At 39.6% G+C, this 26,067-nt stretch overlaps 1 protein-coding gene and 1 non-coding gene across 4 annotated transcripts in view; one reads left to right on the forward strand and one right to left on the reverse strand.

Annotated features, from left to right (window-relative positions):
- Positions 1–26,067, reverse strand: part of SUZ12 (SUZ12 polycomb repressive complex 2 subunit) — a 67,508-nt gene that overhangs the window by 3,754 nt on the left and 37,687 nt on the right. For all 3 annotated transcript variants that reach the window (XM_035300871.3, XM_008997124.5, XM_078373877.1), the window contains 9 exons: positions 24,430–24,661; positions 23,517–23,610; positions 17,099–17,204; positions 11,106–11,283; positions 6,875–6,966; positions 6,195–6,338; positions 5,479–5,636; positions 3,792–3,990; positions 2,161–2,240 (listed from right to left, as the gene is read on the reverse strand). In XM_035300871.3, coding sequence (XP_035156762.1) covers positions 2,161–2,240; positions 3,792–3,990; positions 5,479–5,636; positions 6,195–6,338; positions 6,875–6,966; positions 11,106–11,283; positions 17,099–17,204; positions 23,517–23,610; positions 24,430–24,661 — 1,283 coding nt within the window. The remainder of the gene's footprint in view (positions 1–2,160; positions 2,241–3,791; positions 3,991–5,478; positions 5,637–6,194; positions 6,339–6,874; positions 6,967–11,105; positions 11,284–17,098; positions 17,205–23,516; positions 23,611–24,429; positions 24,662–26,067) is intronic.
- On the forward strand, positions 1,673–1,817 carry LOC118154156 (U4 spliceosomal RNA). Its single transcript, XR_004744053.1, has one exon. It is a non-coding gene; the product is annotated as a U4 spliceosomal RNA (small nuclear RNA).

The following is a 26,067-nucleotide window of genomic DNA, read 5'->3' on the forward strand; positions in this document are numbered from 1 at the left end:
CATCAGCCTATTTGCCACTTTAGAATGCCACTATACAATGAACCCCAAAAGTTGCTACATGAATAGATTTGGATCAATGAACGAAATGAGAACTGAATAAAGTAATTTGACTATATCTTGAAACTAGCATGTCAAGATAAAAGAAAAAAAACAGATTAACCCAACCCTCCACATACATACTTCACTTAAGTGAATTTTAATGACTAGAACAGCAGCCAGGCAAACTTTATAAAAGGCTAGAGAGTAAATACTTTAGGCTTTGCAAGCCATGTGATTTTTTTGTTTGTACAATCCATTAAAAATATAAAGACTACTCATAGCTCAAAGGCAGTTGAAAAATAGGCCATGGCTCATGTATACACATCTGGACTAGAACTTACCCACCAACTCCTTGCCCCCCACCTAACATTTATTTCACTTATCTATAAATGAAAAAACCTTGAATGTTTGTGCTGTAGAAGAAAGCCTTAAACAAGGATCTTATAATCAAGTGAAACTGTATTTTTAAAAAATTTTTAGCAGGAACAAGGTCTTGCTACGTTGCCAAGATTGGTTTTGAATTCCTGAGCTCAAGTTATCCTCCTGCCTTGGCATCATAAAGTGTTAGGGTTACAAGTGTGAGCCACCACACCCAGCTGGTAACATATTTTTAGCCACAAAGGAATAAGAAATAAAAATTGTGCTACCTTCACCTCTATGAAATGGTAAAAAAGAAATCCAAAAAGCCACGTTTCTGAAAAACTAAGCAACTGTTAAAAATTTTCAGGACTTCCAGACATGTAACACATGGCATACAATTTTTATATTCCCTGTCAATAAAAGGAATGAAAATTGGGTCATTAAATGAAACTCCATCTCTGTCTTCCCTTCTGCTGAGCCCTGGTGCTGGGTCCCACCTAGGTGGCTATAAAATTTTTTTGTTTAAGACAGGGTCTCACTTTGTTGCCCAGGTAGGATAGGAGTGCAGTGGTGCAATCTTGGCTCACTGCAATTTCTGCTTCCCAGGTTCAAGTGATTCCAGTGCCTCAGCCTCCCGAGTAACTGGAATTACAGGCGTGTGCCACAACGCCCAGTGAATTTTTGTATTTTTAGTAGAGACGGGGTGACCCACCCGCCCTGGCCTCCCAAAGTGCTAAGATTACAGGCATGAACCACTGTACCAAGGTCTACAAAATAAGTTTTGAGTGTGAACCTGATGGGGTTTGCAAGCATGGGTGAAACACAACACAAAAGTTAGGATGGCCAGCGGTGTTTTCTGAAGGTCTATGATGATGACATCTTTTCCTAAGACAGCAGGGTTGTAGTACCGTTTCCTCTTGAAAGGAGATGGAATCACAACTGATATAAAATGCTGCAATGATTCACATCTATGCAACAAGTTCTAAAGACAAGGCCCAACTTTTGCCCTGATTTGATGAATACTAATGAATATAATATTTATTTAACAGTATCAAAAGGAACATTTTTTATTCTTTTTTCTTTTTCTTTTTTTAAGGCGGAGTTTCACTCTTGTTGCCCAGGCTAGAGTGCAATGGTGCAATCTTGGCTCACTGCAACCTCAGCCTCCCAGGTTCAAGTGATTCTCCTGCCTCAGCTCCTGAGTAGCTGGGAATACAGGCACACACCACCCTGACCAGCTAATTTTATAGTTTTAGTAGACATGGGGTTTCTCAGTTTCGCACAGTGGCGGTATCATAGTCAATGAGGTTTATCTGAGGCGCGATTGATTACTGGTGATTGAAAACTTTTCCCAATACCCCGCCATGATGACTTGAAATATAGTCAGCATTGGCAATTTTTGACAGTCTCTACAGAGACTGAATTAAAAAACAAAAATAATAAAAAAGAGATGGGGTTTCTCCATGTTGGTCAGGCTAGTCTTGAACTCCTGACCTCAGGCGATCTGCCTGCCTCAGCCTCCCAAAGTACTGGGATTACAGGCATGAGCCACCACACCCAGCCTCAAAAGGAATACCTTTGTACCTAAAAAAAAAAAAAAAAACCCCACCAAACCAAAACACACTGAACTAGAATAACATTTGGGGCACATAATAATGGAATTTTAAATAAGATTCTAACATACACAGATTTCTAGAATGCAAAACAGCAAAAGACCATAAAGAATAACAAAATAGTTAAATTGATTTAGAAATACCCTACCCATGCTTCATGACATGGAGATTCCAGAGTTTCATTACTTCTTTCTCTCCTTCGTTAACATCAGAAAATTCTTCAATTTGCTGGGAAAAAGAAATAAAGAAAAACACTTATTAAACACAAAATAGGCTGAGCCAGTGGCTCACGCCTATCATTCCAGCACATTGGGAGGCTGAGGCAGGCAAATCACGAGGTCAGGAGTTCAAGACTAGCCTGGCCAACATGGTGAAATCCCATCTCTACTGAAAATACAATATTTAGCTGTCCAGGATGGTCTCGATCTCTTGACCTCGGTTCATGATCTACGTGCCTTAGCATCCCAAAGTATTTGGATTCCAGGTATAAGCCACCCACTCAGCTGTATTTTCTTTTTTTTTTTTTTGAGACGGAGTTTTGCTCTTGTTACCCAGGCTGGAGTGCAATGGCCCCATCTTGGCTCACTGCAACCTCCGCCTTCTGGGTTCAGACAATTCTCCTGCCTCAGCCTCCTGAGTAGCTGGGATTACAGGCACGCGCCACCATGCCCAGCTAATTTTTTGTATTTTTAGTAGAGACGGGGTTTCACCATGTTGACCAGGATGGTCTCGATCTCTTGACCTCGTGATCCACCCGCCTCGGCCTCCCAAAGTGCTGGGATTACAGGCGTGAGCCACCGTGCCCGGCCAGCTGTATTCTCTTTTAGTAGAGACTGGGTTCCACCATGTAGGCCACGCTGATCTCAAAACTCCTGACTTCAGGTGATCCATCATACCAAAGTGTTGAAATTACAGGCGTGAGCCAGCACACCTGCTGTCATTTTAAAAAGGAAAGCCTAAATTATAAATACCTATAAATATAGAAATGAAAATGCACAATACAAAATTTACTTGAAGAAAAGCCGTCTTCACTTCAACTTGGTAACTTTTCTGTTTGTTTGTTTCGAGACAGGGTCTCACTCTGTCACCCAGGCTGAGGTGCAGTGGTATAATCTTGTAACCCGCGTCTTCTGAGTTTAAGCAATTCTCCTGCCCAAGCCTCCCAAGTAGCTGGGATCATAGGTGTATGCCACCATGTTGGGTTAATTCTTTGTATTTTTAGTAGAGACTGGGTTTCGACAGGTTGTCCAGGCTGGTCTCGAAATCCGCCCGCCTGTCTCCCAAAGTGCTAGGACTACACATGAGCCAGGGCACCCAGCCTAAGAGACTGAGGTTTGCTCTTGTTGCCCAGGCTGAAGTGCAGTGGTGTGATCACAGCTCACCGCAACCTCCACCTCCCAGGTTCAAGCCATTCTCCTGCCTCAGTCTCCTGAGTAGCTGGGATTACAGGCATGTGCCACCACACCTGGCTAATTTTCTATTTTTTAGTAGCAATGGGGTTTCTCCCTGTTGATCAGGCTGGTCTCAAACTCCCAACCTCAGGTGATCCGCCCACCTCAGCCTCCCAAAGTGCTGGGATTACAGGTGTGAGCCACCGTACCCAGCCCTAACTTGGTAACTTTTAAAGTGATGTAATTTTTTTAAATTGTACATTCCTGGATTCATTTTTTTTTTTTAATTCCTTTACAGGAAAAGTCTAGTTCGTATTAACCAATTTTCAAAACAAATTAATAACAACATTGCAAGATAACTGCCAATAATGATGATGATAATAATTACTGTAATGGTTTTTTCTCTTAGCCATTCAGGATCTTTTTCATCTTCACTATCTACTTCCATTTCTTGTGGACGGAGAGGTAAGCAGGTATCACTATGGAAATACAGACGATTGTGGCCACTACTATATGTTCTTTGCTGTTCTACTTCTCCATCTTCAGATTCAAGAAATTCAGACATGCTTGCTTTTGTTCGTTTTGGCCTAATAAAAAGAAATAAATGTTAATTTATGGCCTCTACATCTATACCATCTAACCTCATGACTATGAGTTGAGATCTGTGATAATTTGCAACATCACCATTTTATAAAACTAACCATAAAACAACATTAGAGGCACAACCCCACTAGTTACTTTCTTTCTATACAATCATGTAAATCAAACCTATTACATATGAATTCACACACACAGTTTTAAAACTGTCTTTCTGTGTGAAAAATAAACCTAGAAAAAAAATCATCATTAAAAAGGAAGAAAAAGAATTGAAGTGCTAGTTAGGACACATTCAGATAGGAATCCTACATGTCAAAACTGTGTATTCTAACCCACATATATCCACAAAGCAAAAAAGCCTTAACACTGGTTACATACACATAAACCTGCCTTAAGAATTTTTTTTCAGTTTTACTAAGATTAAAAACTCCCTTGTAATTTTATTTATTTATTTATTTATTAATTATTTTGAGATGGAGTTTCACTTTTATTATTATAAGACAGAGTTTCACTTTTGTTGCCCAGGCTGGAAAGCAATGGCGCCATCTGCCCGCCTTGGCCTCCCAAAGTGCTGGGATGTGGTGGGCTACAATCCCAGCACTTTGGGAGAACGAGGCAGGCAGATCACCTAAGGTCAGGAGTTTGAGACCAGCCTGACCAACAGGGAGAAACCCCATCTCTACTTAATTACAAAATTAGCTGGTCATGGTGGCACATGCCTGTAATCCCAGCTACCCGGGAGGCTGAGGCAGGAGAATTGCTCGAACCGAGGAGACGGAGGTTGCAATGAGCCAAGATCACGCCATTAAACTCCAGCCTGAGCGACAAAGTGAGTCTCTGTCTCAACAACAACAACAAAAAAAAGTTTATAGAGATGGGTCTTACTATGTTAGGCTCGTCTCAAATTCTGGCCTTAAGCAATATTCCCACTTCACCTCCTGAAGTGCTGGGATTACAAGCATGAGCCACTGTACTCAGCCCCTTTGTAACTTTAATCTCAGCAGTTAAAGCTACTGCTGTGAACACACCCATGTAACCATACAGCTAAATGGAAGGAGAACGAATCTAAGGTACTACTTAAAAGGATATAATCTCATGGAATGAATACTAAATGATAGGGACAGAGTTCTTTATATTTCATACTACCCAGATAAAAGATATCCCTTCCCTTCTTGCAAGGTTCCTACGAGGTGTGCACATGGAAACTTTTACTGAGAATTATTTAATCCCACTAACCTCTGCAGCAGTAGTGACATTAATATCATTAAAACTTAAGGATAAAGTTCAAAGAAAAAGTGAGAAGACCTCTGTAGTAATAGGAGCTAGAAAAGTGTTAGAACAAGAACACAGTTAATAACCCCATAGACACCAAATGCTACTAATTTCCACCTAACTGGCAGTTTCGTTTGGCAACTTTGTTCTTCCAACATCAATAAAAATCAGACCTTAAACTTTAGTTATACGCCCTTTTAACCTACCTGCACACAAGAATGTGTGTGATAGGTGTTCTCTTAACTGGTCCATTGCGACTAAAAGCAAATCCAGGTTGGCGATGAATATCCTGAGGATTTCCTGCATAGGAGCCATCATAACACTCATTGATAGAAACATCTATCCTAGCACCTTTTGGATGATACTGCAACAAAAATGTCAAAGAAAATATTAATTATCCTATCCTAAATATCCCTCCAATTTAATTAATTAAAGAATTTGTGGGTTCTTAATATTTGGAAAACTAAAACAGGCCAGGCACACCAGCATGGCAAAGAGGCAGTCAGAAGACCTGGGGTCAACAAGATGTGTTAAAGTCTTGACTACATCATTTATTGCTTGGTGACTTTGTAGAAATTCTTTTTTGCTTGATCAAGAATAAGAAAATTCTCACTTAATTCAAAGAGTTGGTTGAGGATTTTGTGCATCAATACAGATATACTACACAAACATTATACTTAGATTCCAAATATATGTCAACTCTGAATCATTCACTGTAATCCGTATATAGAGTACTATCAAATATAGAAATTTGTTATTTTTATACAAAGTACAATTTTTGAAAGTCACATTGCCTTGTACTTAATGCATATTTTTTCCCTTTAATTAAAAAAATTTTTGTGGGTATATAGTGGGTGTATGTTTTTATGGGGTACAAGAGATGTTCTTAATGCATATTAAGAAAAAATGGAAATGTACTCACAACATAATTGAAGATAAATCTGCTATGGCAGAGTTTAAGATGCTTGAGTAAACTATAAAGTTTGCGGCAATTCAGAGTGCACCAAGGGCAATGTAGGTCATCTCTTGCTTCAGTTTGTTGTCTAGTATTGTTGTTATAAAGAAACTAGAAATGATAAAAAAAAAAAAAAAAAAGCAAATATCCAATTTACACATCACCAAGTATTTTGTTTTAATATCACTTCTAAAAATAGTTAAAAATTTTAAAAGGAAAATAAAATTAGAGATATCCCCTTTAATTAACTATGTCCAGTGAGGCAAAGTGACTCACACCTGTAATCCCAGCACTTTGGGAAGCCAAAGCAGACAGAGCAAATGTATCGCTTGGAGCTCAAGACCCGCCTGGGCAACATGGTGAAACCCTGTTTCTATAAAAACTATAAAAATTAGCTGGGAGGGGTGGCATGCACTTGTAATTACAGTTACTCTAGAGCCTGAGGCAGCAGAATCTGCTTGAACCCAGCAGGCAGAGGTTGCAGTGAGCCACGACTGCACCACTGCACTCCAGCTTGGGAAACAAAGTGACACCCAGTATTTATTAAATAAATAAATAAAATAAAAATAAACAAAAAATATTCATGTTTAGCATACAAAAAACAAATACGTTTCATAATTATTTTAAGAAGGGTCAGCTATGCTTACCTGATAAAATATTCTTAATTTTTGTCGGTTTTCATTTGGAGTATCCTTTTCTTTTCTTGTTTGTAGATCTGTAGTCAATGATTCTTTAACAGCTAAAATTAAACACTTTTATATTAAATAAAAACATGGCTTTCGAAAAGCAAAATAACATACCCCACAAAAACTATTAAACATTAATGGTTTCGCAGAATTCTATGTGTGGTATTTAATACATTTCTGTTCTCTGGCAGGATGTATTTTTTTCCTTAAAAACCACCTGTGGCTGGGCACAGTGGCTCATGCCTATAATCTCAGCACTTTGGGAGGCTAAGGCAGGCAGATCATGAGCTCAGGAGATTAAGACAATACTGGCCAACATGGTGAAACCCCATCTATACTAAAAATACAACAATTAGCTGGACGTGGTAGCACATGCCTGTAGTCCCAGCTACTCAGGAGGCTGAGGCAGGAGAATCGCTTGAACCAGGTAGTACTCAGACGTTGCAGTGAGCCAAGATTGTGCCACTGCACTCCAGCCTGGCAACAGAACAAGACTGTCTCAAAACAAACGAACGAACACCCTCTATGTCCTAAACAATTATAAAAGTAATTATATGTAATCACCATGCTGTTTTAAGCATGTTGAGGTCAAAATTTTTTTTGTTTTGTTTTTTTAAGACAGAGATTCACTTTGCTTACCAGGCTGGAGTGCAGTGGCACAATCTCGGCTCACAACAACCTCCACCTCCTGGGTTAAAGCAATTCTCCTGCCTCAGCCTCCTGGGTAGTTGGGATTACAGGTGCCTGCCACCACATACAGCTGAGTTTTGTATTAGTAGAGATGGGGTTTCACCATGTTGCCCAGGCTGGTCTCCAACTCCTGAGCTCAGGCAATCTGCCTTGGCCTCCCAAAGTGCTGGATTACAGCCGTGACCCACTGTGCCAAGCCCAGAGTATAGTTTTGATTGTATTGTCAGAGACTAGGAGTGAGCAGGCACTAAGTGTTGGTTTATCAGAAAGTAAGATTAAACTAATTAAATTTATTTCAGGCCTGGCGTGGTGGCTCATGCCTGCAATCGCAGCACTGTGGGAGGTCAGAAGTTTGAGATCAGCCTGGCTAACATGGTGAAACCGTCTCTACTTTAAAAAAAAAAATTAGGTGTGATTGCACACACTTGTAGTCCCAGCAACTTGGGAGGCTTAGGCAGGAGAATCACTTGAACCTGAGAGATGGAGGGTGCAGTGAGCTGAGGTCGCACCACTGCACTCCAGCCTGGGTGATGGAGCAAGACACCGTCTCAAAAAGAAAAACATTATTTCAAATCTAAAAAGGTAGTAAGGGGTAGGGAGGTTGGAGAGGAATAACACGGGGAGAAATGCCAGATATAGGTGATGGGGGATGGAGGGAGCAAACCACATTGCCATGTATGCACCTATACAACCATCCTGCATGATCTGCACAAGTACCCCAGAACCTAAAGTGCAATAAAATATATATATTTTTAAAAAAAGATAGTAAAAAATGATTCTGGTATATTTCCTTTTAGACATAAGAGAAAAAAAGGTATTTACTTTTCCTTAATAATAAGCAGTTAGGTACAATTTGTATAAAACTTTCTTTAGTTTCGTTGCAACCTTGTACCTATTTCACTGGCTTCAGCGTATTCTGAGAAGTGCCCACACTACAGTTTACTTGGGAAATCTTTCCTCTGAACAGGCCATTTCTTATTTATATATTTTTTTTCTTTTTTTTATTTTTTAAGGTGCGTTTCACCATGATGGCCAGGCTGGTCTTGAACTCCTGCCCTCAGGTGATCCACCCACCTTGGCCTTCCAAAGTGCTAGGATTACAGCACTGATTACATGATTACATGAGCCATTGCGCCCAGGCTTTATTTATATTTTTTATAAGCGACAGGTTCTTACTCTGTTGACCAGGGTGGTCTTGAACTCCTAGACTTGAAGCCATTCACCCACCCCAGTCTCCCAAAGTGCTGGGATTACAAGGTGTGAGACACTGTGCCCAGCCTCATTTCTTATATCCCTTTAATCTGACCATTACTGTGAAGCGCACCCAATGACTGTAAATGAGTGGTCAAAGAGGACATCTTAAGCCTTCTGCCTTCTCTAAACACAGAGACACACATGAATGCTCCCAGGTCAAGGACATTTTTCTACTGGACAGACATAAAAATAACAGAACTTGGCCAGGCACAGTGGCTCACGCCTGTAGTCCCAGTAGTCTGGGAAGCCGAGGTGGGAGATTGCTTTATCTCAGGAGTATGAGACCAGTCTGGGTAACATAGCAAAACCCCATCTCTACCTAAAAATACAAAAATTAATAGGCCATAGTGGCGCAAACCTGTGGTCTCATCTATGCGGAGGGCTAACGTGGGAGATCACTCAAGCCTAGGAGGCAGAGGTTGCAGTGAGCTGAGATCACACCACTGCACTGCAGTTGGAGTGACAGAACAATGCCCCATCCCAAAAAATAAAATAAAATGACAGAACATTGCAACTTGGGCCTCAAATTCAGCAGAAAGTTAACTCTATTTGTAAATGTTCTTTCCTCTTAAAAATTGGCTGGGTGTGATGCCTCACACCTATAATCCCAGTACTTTGGGAGGCAGGTGGATCACCTGAGGTAAAGAGTTTAAAACCAGCTGGGCCAACAACAGGTTGAAACCTCGTCTCTACTTAAGAAAAATATAAAAATCAGCTGGGTATGATGGTGGGCACCTCTAATCCCAGCTACTTGGGAGGCTAAGGCAGGAGAATTACTTGAACCTGTGAGGCAGAGGTTTCAGTGAGCCAAGATCAAGCCACTACATTCCAGCCTGGGCAACAGTGAGACCCTGTCTCAAAAAAAAAAAATTTTTTTTTTTACTGCAAAATGTAACCTAGTTTTCTGGTAGTCTAGAAACTAGGAGAAAAAAAAATTAACCTGGCAAAATTAATGTTGTGATGATCCTCTTCCAGCCTTATCATTGTAGAAACTCTCTCTATATTATTCTACAACATAGAAATAACTTTTATGTGAGTTGTAAAAAATAGTTCCAAAACCCTTTATAGTTGTGATTTCAAAATCTTAAAAGCTAATCTGAAAATCAATAGTTTTCTTGTGTCTTTCTGGCCAAATTGTTTAGTGGAAAGACCTGCCCTAAGATAACATGAGGACCCCACTTCAAGATGGTTATATATGACATCTATACTATGTACCATATCATGCTTCTAAATTTTTTTTTCCCCAATTCAAATTTCTAGGCACACTTGGCAAAAGGTTCTGGATAAATAATTTTTACTAGTTTTGTGTTTAGTCCAACACAAAACTTTACACTTAATATAGAACTCTAATTTAGCATGGTTTATAACCTAATAAGCCAAATATTATTTCCAAAAGACTAACCACATAGAGGCCACTAGTGGTGGCTCACACCTGTAATCCCAGCACTTTGGGAGGCTGAGGCAGGCAGATCACTTGAGCTTAGGAGTTTGAGACCAACATGGCCAACATGGTCAAACCCCATCTCTATTAAAAATACAAAAACAGCTGGGCGCGGTGGCTCACACCTATAATCCCAGCACTTTGGGAGGCTGAGGCAGGCGGATCACCTGAGGTTGGGAGTTCGAGAGCAGCCTAACATGGTGAAACCCTGTCTCTTTAAAAAAAAAAAAAATACAAAAACAACCAAGCACAGCAGCCACGCCTGTAATCCCACACTTTGGGAGGCCAAGGCAAGTGATCATGAGGTCAGGAGATAGAGACCATCCTGTCTAACATAATAAAACACTATCTCTACTAAAAATACAGAAAATTAGCTGGGTGTGGTGGCACGCGCCTATAGTCCCAAATACTCGGGAGCCTGAGGCAGGAGAATCTTTTGAACCCGGGAGGTGAGTTGCAGTGAGCCCAGATGGAGCCACTGCACTCCAGCCTGGGTGACAGAGGGAGACTCCGTCTCCAAACAAACAAAGAAAAAGCAAAAAAAACAAACAAATGTGGCCAGGCAAGGTGGCAGGCACCTTCGATTCCAGCCACTTGGGAGGCTGAGGCAGGAGAATCATGAGAATCCAGGAGGGAGAGCTTGCAGTGAGTTGAAATCTCGACACTGCACTACAGCCTGGGAAACAGAGAGAGACTGTCCCCCTCCCCCCGCCAAAAAAAATCACATAAAGCAAAAGACAAGTGAATTAATCTAAAGTATAAGACTTAACTCTGCCAACCATTATTTTGATAGCAATGTTTTCTTACCAATAGGTTGAGTAGGTTTAACTGAACCAGGCTTGTTTTCCTGATGGAGACCCTCTGAATTTCTAGTGGCAAGAGGTTTGGCAATAGGAGCTGTAGATTTATCATTTGTCTCTCCTGTCCAGCGAAGAGTAAACTGCAACGTAGGTCCCTGAGAAAATGTTTCAAATGGAGGCAGCCTCTAAAAAAAAATCATGCAAAGACTGGATATTCATATACTGAATTGAAAGAAATTACAGAAATAAAATTCACTGTAAGTCAATGTGATTTGACTTAAATCAATAAATTTTTCTTGAAAAATCCAAATGCTGACTGAGATAGGCAAATAAAGTAAATGTATAGAGAAGACACTGTAGAACTTGAACTGGAGAGCACAGGCTAAGAGGCAACCACTTATCAGCAACAGCTGAACTGTTGCCACGTGGAAACACTCATCCAGCACAGTCAGATTTTCAGATTTTTCCAAAAAAGTCAGAAATCAAAGTTTTCATGGGAAACCTTCCCATTTATGTTGATAACCAGTTCAAAATGTCTATTTTTTCAGACAGAATTTCACTCTTCTCACTCAGGCTGGTGTGCAATTGGCGCAGTCTCAACTCACTCACTGCATCCTCTGCTTCCTGGGTTTAAGCAATTCTCCTGCCTCAGCCTCCCGAGTAGCTGGGACTACAGGAGCGCACCACCATGTCCAGCTAATTTTTGTATTTTTAGTAGAGATGGGGTCTCACCATGTTGACCAGGATGGTCTCGATCTCTTGACCTCGTGATCCACCCGCCTCGGCCTCCCAAAGTGCTGGGATTACAGGCGTGAGCCACCGTGCCCGGCTGCCTCAAAAACAAAATTGTGGTACCCAAAGCCTACTCGCATGCAACTTTGCTCTCAGGTGACCAAGTACTTTTAGTGTGTGTGTGTAAACTCAACAGCTTTTCAATTAGTAATTTTCCTTGACTTCTCTCAGTTTCACTGACAATGAATTCCCCTTCTTTGATTTTAGGACAATGAGCTATTTAAAATAGCTAACTTTTAGCAATCTGACCCAAAAGCTCACCCATCCTCAAGGATTTACCTATCAAGCTGATGATCCCAAATTGGTTCTCCATGAACTCTAAACTCTTTTTGCCAACTGCCTCTTGGACATTGCCACTTGAACTAAAACATGTTTACAAGTGAATCCATTATCTTTTCTTCTACAATACACTTTTCTTCTTCCCAGGGAGAACTTTTAAAAAGAAGTCTATCTATATGCTCTGGCTTAAAAGGATAACCATTTTACAGGGTTAAGAGCTTCCAGATAGACTTGGCACGATGGCTCACACCTGTAATCCCAGCACTCTGGGAAGCTGAGGCGGGTGGATCACTTGAGGTCAGGAGTTCAAGACCAGCTTAACCAACATGGTGAAACCCCATCTCTATTAAAAATACAAAATTAGCCAGTGTGGTGGCACATGCCTGTAGTCACAGCTACTTAGGAGGAATAGGCAGGAGACTCACTTGAATCTGGGAGGCGGAAGCTGCAGTGAGCTGAGATTGCACCAATGCACTCCAGCCTGGGCAAAAAGAATGAAACTCCCATCTCAAAACAAAAAACAGCCTTCTCTTCCCGGTTCTTCCAGGAGTCAGGAAAAGCTGGGTTGAGAGGGCAGGGAAAAAAAAAAAAGCTTCCAGATAGTGGAACAACTGGAGGTTCCTGGAGGGGGCACACTAGAGAGGACATAAAAGCTCCACATCCCTTTCTCTGATACCTCACTGTATGTATCTCTTCCTTTGTAATGCTTTAAAAAAAAAAAAAAAAAGCATAACTGGGCCAGGCGCCATGGTTCATGCTTGTACTCCCAGCACTTTGGGAGGCCGAGGAGAGTAGACCACTAGAGGTCAGGACTTTGAGACCAGCCCGGCCAACATGGCGAAACCCCATCTCTACTAAAAATTCCAAAATTTAGCCAGGCATGGTGGCACACACCTGTAATCTCAACTACTCAGGAGGCTGAGGCAGGAGAATCACTCTGACCCAGGAGGCAGAGGTTGCAGTGAACTGAGATCTCGCCACTGGACTCCACACTCGGGGTGACAGCAAGACTCCATCTCAAACCACCACCCACCCTAAAATCTTCATAGATAAAAACAAAACATACTTTAAAACAAGAAATTTAAATGAAAAGATTATAAAGATAAATTCAAGCAGAAAAACCCAAACACTACAAAGAAAAATTATTTAAAATCTCATCACCTGGACTTAACCATTGTTAAAATTTTTTTAAGTGGGAAAAAATATATATGTATGTGGGGGGAGCTGGGTGCGGTGGCTCACACCTGTAATCCCAGCACTTTGGGAGGCTGACGCAGGTGAATCACCAGGTCAGGAAATCAAGACCATCCTGGCCAACATGGTGAAACCCAATCTCTACTAAAAATACAAAAATTAGCTGGGTGAGGTGGCGTGTGCCTGTAATCCTAGCCACTTCAGAGTCTGAGGCAGAATAGCTTGAACCACGGAGTCAGAGGTTGCAGTGAGCTGAGATCGCAGCCACTGCACTCAATAAAAATAAAACATATTTTAAAACAAGAAATTTAAGGCCAGGTTTGGTGGTTTATGCTTATAATCCCAGCATTTTGGGAGGCTGAGATGGGTGGATCACCTGAGGTCGGGATATCGAGACCAGCCTGACCAACATGGTGAAACTCTGTCTCTAGGAAAAAAAAAAAAAAGAAATTTAAAATGAAAAGATTATAAAGATTATAAAGATAAATCTGTGCAGAAGACCCAAACACTATAGATGAATAAAAATTATGTGAAGTCTCATCACCTGGAGTTAACCACTATTATTTTAGAAAAGGAAAAAAATATACGTGTGTATGTGTGTCTCTATCTATACCTATACACACTTTTGTAAAAATTTAATATGGATATCTTGGCAACTACCATCCTTTTTAATGACTATCTTTTTAGATTTAACATGTTCTAACTTTTCACTATTTAAAAAATGCCTATAAGACCTGTTACCTACATCTTTTGTTAACCAGTTACTATGTTATGACAAAATTGTAAAATCTGAATGGTTAAAGACTATATTTACAATTTTTTTTGAGACAAGAGGCTTGCTGCTCTGTTGCTAGGCGGGAGTGCAGTGGCGTCATCTTGACTCACTGCAACCTCATTGTTGAAGTGATTCTCCTGCCTCACCTCCCTGAGTAGCTGGATTACAGGCATGCACCACCATGCCCAGCTAACGTTTACATATTTAGTAGAGACGGGGTTTCACCATGTTGGTCAGGCTGGCCTTGAACTCCTGACCTCGTGATCTGCATGCCTCAGCCTCCCAAACTGCTGGGATTAGAAGTGTAAGCCACCATGCCCAGCACAATTTTAATTGTATATATATTGCCAGTCTACCCTATAGTGTACCAACTTTTTTTATTTTTGAGACAGAGTCTTGCTCTGTCGCCCATGTTGGAGTGCAGTGAAATGATCTTAGCTCACTGAAACCTCTGCCTCCTGGGTTCAATCAATTCTCCCAAGCTTCCCAAGTAGCTGGGACTACAGGTATCTGCCAGCAAAACTGACTAATTTTTATGTTTTTGGTAGAGATGGGGTTTGACCATGTTGGTCAGGCTGGTCTCAAACGCCTGACCTCAAGTGATCTGCCCGCCTTGGCCTCCCAAAGTGCTGGGATTACAGGCATAAACCACTGCACCCAGCCCCAGTTTATTCTTAACATCAAAGTATTATTTGAGAGTATGTGTTCTCACATCCCTAAAACACTAGAAACTGTCAATCTTTTTAATCTTTGTCAAACTAATTGTCAAAAGTAGTATCTCTGCTTTTGTTTGCATGTCTTTGAATACTAATAAGGTTGAGTATTGCTTTAAGTTTGCTGGCCATCTATATATTTTTTTTTTTTTTAAGAACTGGCTGATAGTTCTTGGCACATATTTCTTATTGACCTGCTTAGCTTTATCTTGATTTATAACTCACAATATTATGTATTCATAATATTAGCATTTTGTGTTAAAAGTATTTCCCCCAGCCATTCATTTCTGTTTGTAACTTTAGATTTTTGCAGTATAAAAATGACTAAGTTTGGCTGGGCATGGTGGCTCACGCATGTAATCCCAGCACTTTGGGAGGCCAAGGTGGGCAGATCATGAGGTCAGGAGATTGAGACTATCCTGGCTAAGACGGTGAAACCCTGTCTCTACTGAAAATACAAAAAATTAGCTAGGCTCAGTGGCATGCACCTGTAGTCCTAGCTACTCAGGAGGCTGAGGCAGGAGAATCATCTGAACCCAGGAGGGGTAGGTTTCAGTAAGCAGAGATCTCGCCACTGCACTCTAGCCTGGGTGACAGAGCGAGACTCCGTCTCCAAAAAAATAAAAATAGAACAAAACAAAAATGACTAATATTACACAGGCAATTTTTACTTTATGCTTTCTTACTTTTAAATCATCCTTAAAAGGGTCTTCCTCACTGCAATATATTAACATTTACTTATTTCTTTTCTATACTTATGAATGTTAATTTTTACATGTTTATGAGCCTTTCGGAATGTATTAGGTCTAAGATTATTTCCAGATGACTAGAGAAGAGTTGTCACAATTTTCAAATATATATCAAACTACTTCAGGACTATGCCTGAATGATATGCTTGTCTAGTCCTATGCTTATACCACAGGGTTTAAGTTCTCTTAACTTTATGGTATATTCTATTACATATTGTGTATTATACTAAAACTGGTAAGTAGAAATTCTCAGAATACTTTTCTAAAATTTCCCTTAGAATTACTAAATACTTATCCTTCTAGATGGATGGTACATTAACCTAACATATTTAGAAACAAAGGACAACATTATAGCTTTGAATCCACCTATTTAAGAAATGTCTGGATGCCTCTTTATCTCTTAAAAGAGTTATTTTAAGTACGCTTAATCTAAATGCTGCAGATTTCTTGATAAATGTGTTATTAGTCATCCCTTATTACCCGCCATTACAATGAATAAAATTTAAAATAGCAGTTAACATTTATTGAGCACTTATTATATGCCAGGCACTGTACTATTTTATTATTCCATCTAATCCTTTATTTGTTTTATTTATTTGTTTGTTTGTTTATTTATTTATTTTTGAGGTGGAGTCTCACTCTGTTGCCCAGGCTGGGGGGCAGTGGCACAATCTCGGCTCACTGCAACCTCTGATTCCCACATTCAAGCGATTCTCCTGCCTCAGCTTCCCAAGGAGCTGGGATTATATATGATCTACTTAGAGCATTTAATACTAATTTTTTGTATTGTTAGTAGGGTCAGGGTTTCACCATGTTGGTCAGCTAGTCTCAAACTCCTGACCTCATGATTCGCCAGCCTTGGCCTCCCAAAGTGCTGGGATGATAGGTGTAAACCACTGCACCCAGCCTATTCCATCAATTCTATGTCTCATTTTACAGATGGAAAAACTGAGACATGAATAAGTAACTTGCCAAACGCCACACAGCTAGAAAGAGAGATTTGAATCAGGCAGTCTGGCTCTAAAAGAATGATGCCTTCTGTGTGGCCACGCACAGTGGCTTATGTCTGTAATCCAAGTGATTACAGGTGACGGATCATGAGGTCAGCAGTTTGAGACCAGCTTGGCCAACGTGGTGACACCCCATCCCTACTAAAAATACAAAAAGTAGCCAGGCATGATGGCAGGCACCTATAATCACAGCTACCCAGGAGGCTGAGGCAGGAGAATCACTTGAATCTGGGAGAGAGAAGTTGCAGTGAGCTGAGACTGCCCCACTGCACTTGAGCCCAGGCAACAAAGTGAGGTTCCATTTCAAAAAAAAAAAAAAAGATGCCTTCCATTAAATGCTCTGACTAGATCATTTACCTGTGTTTTTCAAAATATAATAAACAAAGGACTCTTCACTTCCAACATGAATTAGCATTTGGGGAAGAAAACATCAATCAAAACTGGGACTTCATAACTATAATGTGCTCAACCTTCTGAGTAGTCCATACCTTCCCATCAAGAATAGTCTCCCATGTTGCTCTTTTCTTGCTTATTGGACATTCTTCCATTTCCTGCATGGCTACTTCATATTCCCCATCTAAAAGCTGTAAGCGCCTGTTAGACAAACACATATACTTTAAAGTAACCTGTGTCATCACTATAAGTACACAAATTATTTATCTTTATACTAAAAGCATTTATTAAATTTATAAACTAGCTTACATACCCAACAAGATTTTAAAAATGTATCTACACTCCAGTCCTGATGAAAGCAATTTTAATGACGAACACTAACAACTATATTACTAGGAATTAATTCATTACTGTAGCTATTCAGATATAACTCTAAACATATGAAGTATAATATACCTGAGGCCTCAAAACCTGGTACGTTATAAACATTAAATATAAAGCATATGGACAGGCTTTTTTTTTTTTTTTGAGATGGAGTCTTGCTCTGTCGCTCAGGCTGGAGTGCAGTGGTATGAACTCAGCTCACTACAACCTCTGCTGCCCAGGTTCAAGCGATTATCCTGCCTCAGCCTCTCGAGTAGCTGGGACTACAGGTGTGTGCCATCACATCCAGCTATTTTTTTATTTTTAGTAGAGATGGGGTTTCAGCATGTTGGCCAGGCTGGTCTTGAACTCTTGACCTGGTGATCCACTCACCTTGGCCTCCCAAAGTGCTGGGATTACAGGTGTGAACCACCACATGTGGGCCAAGCTTTATATTTTTAAAAATGGGGTAATAACAGTGTTACAATATTTATCTTAGGGAACCACTAAGAATTGTTACTTTTAACTAATGTAATTGTTTGAACTAGAATCCTTCACTTTTATACTTGACCAGTAAACTGACGATTATAATGAAAAATCTGGTAACTATAGAATCCTGGTGGCACCTGGCACATATAGGTGCTCAATAAATATTTCATGGATGAATAATAAAGATTGAATCAAATAATTCAAATATATTCACACAGTATAATGTGTGTGTATATGTGTATGTATAATTTATTTTTTCCATACTTTTTAATTTTATTTTGTCCATACTTGAAACACTAGTAACCATTACTACTCTAAACATCATTCTTCAACCATGCTCAGTAATTAACTGTATATAGCAAGAATCTGGCTTTTCTTCTTCACTCTTAGAGAAATTCTATCAGGTAAAATAACTAACATTTATTGAGTGTTCACTATGTGCCAGGCACTATTATAAAGATTTTACATGGTTCATTTAATCTTCTCAACAATGCTATGATCTATGTACTATTATTCCATTGCCAGAAGAGAAAACTGAGGCACAAAGGGGTTAAATAACTTGTCTTAAAATCAAAGACAAGTAAAAGTAAAGATCCAGATCTAGCAATTGAATACAGATTTTGTCTCTAAAGTCTGACTCTTAAAACCAAATCGAGACATAAGAATTTTTGTCTTTTCTCTATGCTGTAATACTTGAATATAGTCAACTTCAATAATACATCAGCAAAGCTATTCAACTTCCTATTTTAAAAGCTAATTTATTTATTGAGTAGGTAATAAATTCATATACTTCTAAGTTAAAAAGGAGCTTCCTTATGCTTTTACATGGCTACATACTATTCCATTTTATGGGTGTACATTTGATAGCTGCAATCTGATGTACTCTCCTATCTGTAATATATGTGGAAGCCTTTCCCCAATAGCTCAACAACAGTGCTTTATCAAGTTTTTTGGTCTCTGTCAATCTGGTAAGTGAAAAAATAACACTTCAGTTTACTTTTAATTCAGATTTTTAAAATCATTTTAATCGTTTAAGAACCACATATATATTTTTTGGTAAACTTCTTATTGTATCCTTTGCCCATTCTTCTACTAGGCAGTGGTCTTTTAAAATTAGCATGACCTTTTACATTCAAGAATGAGATAACTACCTATAAGATGAGTTGAAAATAATTCTGCACGTTCCTGTCATTTTTATTTTGACTTTGGTTACAGTGGCTTTTTTGTTTTCTGAAGAAGTTTTTTATTTTTATTTTGTTCAACCTTGTATTCTTTTCCTACATGGCTTCTGAATTTTCGTTGTTCCTTCAAGGAATTAACTGAATTTTTTTTTTTTTTTTTTTTGGAGACACTCTCATTCCGTCACCCATGGTAGAGTGCAGTGCACAATCACAGCTCACTACAGCCTGAAATTCCTAGGCTCAAGTGATCCTCCCACCTTGGTCTTCCAAAGTACTAGGATTACAAGTGTGAGCCACTGGACCCAGCCCTCTCTGAAATTTTAAAAACAAGTTTTATACATCTAACATCCAGCTTTTACATTATAATTATTATTCTACTAAAAGGAATCAAGACTCCTTGAAGAAATCACAACTCCAGAGCAGAGGTAAGAAAAGGAGAAAGTACACCAGGGGCGGTAGCTCATGCCTGTAATTCCAGAACTTTGGGAGGCCGAGGCGGGTGGATTACCTGAGGCTGGGAGTTCGAGACCAGCCTGACCAACATGGAGAAAGCGCATCTCTACTAAAAATACAAAATCAGCCAGGCATGGTGGCACGTGCCTGTAATTCCAGCTACTCAGGAGGTTGTGGCAGCAGAATCCCTTGAACTTGGGAGGCAGAGGTTGCGGTGAGCTGAGCTCGTGCCATTGCACTCCAGCCTGGGCAACAAGAGCAAAAACATCTCAAAAAAAGAGAAGGTAATTCTGGTATATCACTATTCCAGAAAATAAGGAAAGAATAATAGCAGCATATAAGTCAAGACCACACAGGAACCTACTCAGAAGGGCTCTTCCTGACCAAATAAGGGACAATTTGAGCATTAACATAATAATATGAATAGACAGATTAACAAATTATGTTTTTATTCAATTATTTAAAATATCAAACTTGAGAAAAAGAATGCTCTTCTTTTTAAATTTATACAAATTTGTTTCTTAAATTGCTTTTTAGAGATGGGGTCTTACTATGTTGCCCAAGCTGGTCTCAAACTCCTGGGCTCAAACAATCCACCTTGGCCTTCCAAAGTGTTAGGATTACAGGTGTCAGCCACCATGCTTGGCTGTTTTTAAAGTTAGTCAAGGCCGGGCATGGTGGCTCATGCCTATAATTCCAGCACTTTGGGAGGCTGAGGCGCGTGGATCACGAGGTCAAGAGATCGAGACCATCCTGGTCAACAAGGTGAAACCCCGTCTCTACTAAAAATACAAAAATTAGCTGGGCACGGTGGTGTGCGCCTGTAGTCCCAGCTACTTGGGAGGGTGAGGCAGAATTGCTTGAACCCAGAAGGCGGAGGTTGCAGTGAGCCGAGATCGTGCCATTGCACTCCAGTCTGGGTAACAACAGCAAAACTCCGTCTTAAAAAAAAAAAAGTTAGTCAAGTGAAGCAGCAGGAGCAAAGAAGGAATGTTCTTTACATAAAAATACAAACTAATAAATGTGGAAGAAATTTTAGAAATTACTGTTTGCCAACTGCCAAAGGAATAATTTATTCAAGCAAAAATAATCACTGGATGCTACTAAAACTATTGGGTGAAAGGCTATGGGGAGAAAATTGGTATTCACTCAGCTTCATGTATTAGCGCAGTAATTGTATGTTAATTTATATAAAAAGGAAAAAAAGTACTGTTACAACGGAGAAATATTGAGAACAGTATCTTAACCAAGTGATCAAACCTAATATTGCCTTTTGTCTGTGACGCAGTATATAAATGTGTTCATCACTCATTAAAATCCCTGCAAAAATGTTTAAACTGAAGCTAATTATAAGGAAATAATCACAGAAGTCCAAATTGAGATACATTCTGGAAAACCACAAGCCTATACTGGGGGAAAAAATGTCACAAAAGGTAGGGGGAAAGGCTAAGGGATCATTCCAAATTAAAGGAGACTGAACAGCTATGACATCAAGCTATAGAATGGGGGTGAGGGCAGAACAAATTATAAGGGACATTACTGATGTCAGCTGGGGAGATAGTATTTTATTTGCATTTTAATTTTCCTCATGATAAGTGTACTGTGGTTATACAAGAAAATGTCTTTGTTCTTAGGAGATACATGCAAGAGAGTTTATAAATGAGGAATAAGGCAAACTTTCAAATTGCTCAGCACAAAAAATATGTACTCACAAATAAAGCAAATGTGGCAAAATGTTAACAATGAATACAATCCAGATGAGGGGTGTGTGGGTATAAAATGAATGTAGTATTCTTTCAACTTTCCTACAGGTTTAAAAATTTTCGGGCCAGGCACAGTGGCTCACGCCTGTAATCCTAACACTTTGGGAGGCCAAGGTGGGTGGAACACCTGAGGTTAGGAGTTCAAGACCAGCCTGGCCATCATGGTGAAACCCCATCTTAAAAAAAAAAAAAAAAAAATTAAAACTCTTTTTCAAAATAAACTGCTGGGGAGAAATTCTCAGTTTCTTCTTGGCACTCTGTCTTCAAAATAAAAGCAGCATTTTTTTCATACAAGGAATGTTGTTAACATATGTGTCAGGTACAGTGAATAAAAAAGAAAACAGAACATACCACGCTGCCTAAAACAGAACAATTAACAGAACTGATGAAGTCCAACTCGCTTCATTCTAACTGCTCCCCACACAAACATGACCACTATTTTCTAGTACATTTATGTTTCTATTGTTTTCCATTTGAATCTTCAATCCTCAATCAAATTTCTGACTTTAAAAAACACTGGCCAGGTGCAGTAGCTCATGCTTGTAATTCCAGCACTTTGGGAGGCAGGTTGATCAGCTGAAGTCAGGAATTCAAGACCAGCTTGGCCAATATGGTGAAAGCTATCTCTACTAAAAATACAAAAATTAGCTGGGCATGGTGGTGGGCGCCTGTAATCCCAACTACTCAGGAGGCTGAGGCAAGAGAATCACTTAAACCCGGGTGGCTGAGGTTGCAATGAGCCGTTTTGACACTGAACTCCACCCTGTGGAGTTAATATAATTAATATTAAATGACATTAAATGATATATTCTAAGATAAAATGGGAGTTGAAATCTATATCACTATCCTAAATCAATTCGCTTTCTTACTAAAAGCCTTGTACTTTTACCTGGTGGCCAACAATTGACTACCTTAAAGTATCAACCTACTACTTTTTTTTTTGAGACCAGGTTTTACTCTTGTTGTCCAGGCTGGAGTGCAATGGCGTGATCTTGGCTCACCACAACCTCCACCTCTGGTGTTCAAGTGATTCTCCTGCCTCAGCCTCCCGAGTAGCTGGGATTACAGGCATGTGCCGCCATGCCCAGCTAATTTTCTATTTTCAGTAGAGATGGGGTTTCTTCATGTTGGTCAGGCTGGTCTCGAACTCCCAACCTCAGGTGATCCGCCCACCTCAGCCTCCCAAAGTGCTTGGTTTAGAGGCATGAGCCATCACGCCCAGCCAGCATCCACCTAGTACTTTTAAACAATAGGAGGCTGAGACAGGCAGATTGTTTAAGGTCAGGAATTGGAGACCAGCCTAGCCAAAATGGTGAAACCTTGTCTCTACTAAAAATACAGTAATTAGCCAGGTGTAGTAGCAGGTGTCTGCAATTCCAGCTACTCGGGAGGCTGAGGCAGGTGAATCCCTTGAACCCAGGAGGCCAAGATCATGGCACTGCACTCCAGCCTGGGTGACAGAGGGAGAGGCTGCCTCAAAATAAATAAATAGGTAATTAAGTAATAAACTATAGGAAGAATGGCCGAGTTATTCTTCCTGGTTGCCCTATACCTGACAATAAATTGTGTTAACTACCAGCAAGCAGCCTGGTATGAGAAATCATGGCACAGGTATCTTCCTCCAATCCTTAGCCAGAGTACAGTGGCATGATCATAGCTCACTGCACCCTGAACTCCTGGGTTCAAACAATCCTCCCACCTTAGCCTCCTATGTAGCTGAAACTACAGTGCACACCACCATGAACAGCTCCTCTTCTTTAACTTTTAATAAACATATAACCCCAAGATTTATGTGGGGCCCAGTCCATTTAAGTCTTTTCTCAAATGCTACCTCCTTCCAGAGGATATCTCCATAAAACAGTAACCATTTATTCTCTAATTTTCCTCACAGCACTCATCATTAGTTGTTAAGTGACATTAGTTGTTTTTTTGGGTAGTGGTCTGTTTCCTCCACTAGAAGTTAAGCTCCATGATGACGGCAAGGATTTTGTTGCCTTCTCAATGTCTAGCACACTGTCTGGCAAAGAGCAGACACTCAGAAAACATTCGCCAAATAAGTAATCTTAACTGAGCTACCCAAATTACATATTATTATTGTTTTCTATGAAAGACAAAAATTCAGTGTTTACAAATTTGTTTTTTTCCATCCATGAGAATAAAAAGAAACAAAGACAATTAAATAATCAATATAATCATTATATTCTGCTTCAGAATGAAAACATTTGCAGAACATTGTGGGAGCCTCATTTGTTCATCGACATTACCTGTTTTTATCAAATACTGTCATTTGTGCAACAAATGTCTTTTCACCATCCTCACGATTTCGTTTTCTTCTGGCTGGAAGCTCTTCATTGACATCTAAATTTAACAAACATTTCTCATAAATCAAATATTAGAACGAAAGGGTTAATTTATGATATGTGGTCATGCTACATTTATCCCAAGTGAGGTACAAATTACACTAAAGTTACACAGACCACACATTTCCCAGTTCTGCATTTTTACCATATATATGTTCTTTTTAACACTCACAACACTAACCCCACCATCCTGGCAAATGCTGATTTTTCTGCTTATAATCATCTCTGATAGGCCAACTCCTTTTCACTCATGGTAACTTCCAAAAAACTTCAAACAATACTTCAACAGTCCAAGATTATTTCTTCCAAAGTGTTTCTCCAGTAAACTTCATATACAGCTTTATTGTACCACTCATTCTGCTGTAATCATTTAATTCATGTCTATTTCCCTACACTAGGTTGTGAGACTTTGGAGGACAGGACTCGATGTTTTAATCATCTTTGATTAAATTAAATCATCCCCAGCACCTATTTGTTTGTTGAATGAGTACCTCAGATGAATTCAAAATTGCTGGAAGAACAGAGGGATGGGTAGGGAAATAAATTAGCAGCAAGTATAATAAAATGTTCATAGTTGAATCTAAGGGGTAAGTAAATAGGTATTCACTATACAATACTTTTCATTGTCCTTCATGTTTGAAAATTTGCACAACAAAATGTTGAGGTGGAGGTGAATTCACTGTTTGCTATAAAAGTCAGCACCATGACTACCATGAAGTATTCCTTTATAGCAAACAGTGGTATAAATCATAATACAATCATTCTCAATGACCATCTCAATCTCCAGTGATAAAATCTAGTAAAAAAAAAAAATTACCAATATTTTCATTGGTTTCTCCATTAATCATTCCATTAAATTCTCTTCTTCCTGGACGAGTCACTCTAAACAGCAATGAGTAAGACTTCACCATATGGCTGTTACTAGGTTCAAATTCATTACTGGAAACTGCAAGGGACGGGAAATTTCCAGGTTTTGTTTGATTGAGGTCAGGATTCAAAGGCACCTGCTTTTTACCTGTGGGAACTTGCCTTATTGGACAACTTACATCCTGCAAAGGTAAAGATTATTAAATTTTATTTATTTGTACATATGCAGTAAGAATTATAATAAAACTTCTAGTCATAGCCATAGGAAACATGATGAATAGGTCATGATCACCAAATGGAACATTAAAATTCTAACCATAGTTCTGAAAACTGTGAGGCAAAAATAAAAACTTGAAATATCTATATTCCAAATATTAAAGCCATGAGGTTTTCTCTAACATAATGAAATTATAATAACAGTATATCTAATATTTAGCTAACAGTGATGTAATATAGTTCTATATTAGAAATACAGAACTAGGCTGGGCACAGGGGCTCACGCCTGTAATCCTAGCACTTTGGGAGGCCAAGGTGGGTAGATCACCTGAGGTCAGGAGTTCAAGACCAGCCTGGCCATGATGGTGAAACCCCATGTTAAAAAAAAAAAAGAAGGGCCAGGCGCGGTGGCTCAAGCCTGTAATCCCAGCACTTTGGGAGGCCGAGGCGGGTGAATCACGAGGTCAAAAGATCAAGACCATCCTGGTCAACATGGTGAAACCCCGTCTCTACTCAAAATACAAAAATTAGCTGGGCATGGCTGCGTGTGCCTGTAACCCCTGCTACTCAGGAGGCTAAGGCAGGAGAATTGCCTGTACCCAGGAGGCGGAGGTTGTGGTGAGCCGAGATTGCGACATTGCACTGCAGCCTGGGTAACAAGAGCAAAACTCCGTCTCAAAAAAAAAAAGTAAAAGAAATATAGAACTAAAAGCATGTTGGCTAGGTGCGGTGGCTCATGCCTGTAATCCAAGCACTTTTGGAGGCTAAGGCAGGCAGATCACAAGGTCAGGAGTTCGAGACCAGTCTGGTCAACAGGGTGAAAACTTGTCTCTATTAAACATACAAAAAATTATCCTCATGTGGTGGCGGGTGCCTGTAATCCCAGCTACTCGGGAGGCTGAGGCAGGAGAATCACCTGAACCCAGAAGGCAGAGGTTGCAGTGAGCCAAGAACGCACCACTGCGCTCCAGCCTGGGGGACAGAGTGAGACTCTGTCTCAAAAAATAAAGAAAGAAAGAACTAAAAGCATGCTAAATATCTCTGGTAAGGCTTTTTAACAATAACAACAAGAAAAAATGCTAAAATGTTAAACTCATGTACTTTTTAAAATCAGTTCTCCTAAATGTTCTATTTTAGCATGACAGTGACTAATAGGATCATTAGAAATGATAAAACATGACAAATAATCCCATGGTCAGAAACATTATGAAACAGTAAATCCATATAGTTAAAATAGTTAACAGAAAGGATCGTCATCTTAAAAAAAAAAAAAATTGGTTTTATTTACCAATGACCGTCTTCTGAGTAATACTCTGTTATCATGTAACTAGTTACACTGAAAAAGCATACTAGAAAAATTGGAAGGATCAGA

This window comes from Callithrix jacchus, chromosome 5, assembly GCF_049354715.1.
Source record: "Callithrix jacchus isolate 240 chromosome 5, calJac240_pri, whole genome shotgun sequence".
In the NCBI taxonomy this organism is placed as follows: Eukaryota; Metazoa; Chordata; class Mammalia; order Primates; family Cebidae; genus Callithrix; species Callithrix jacchus.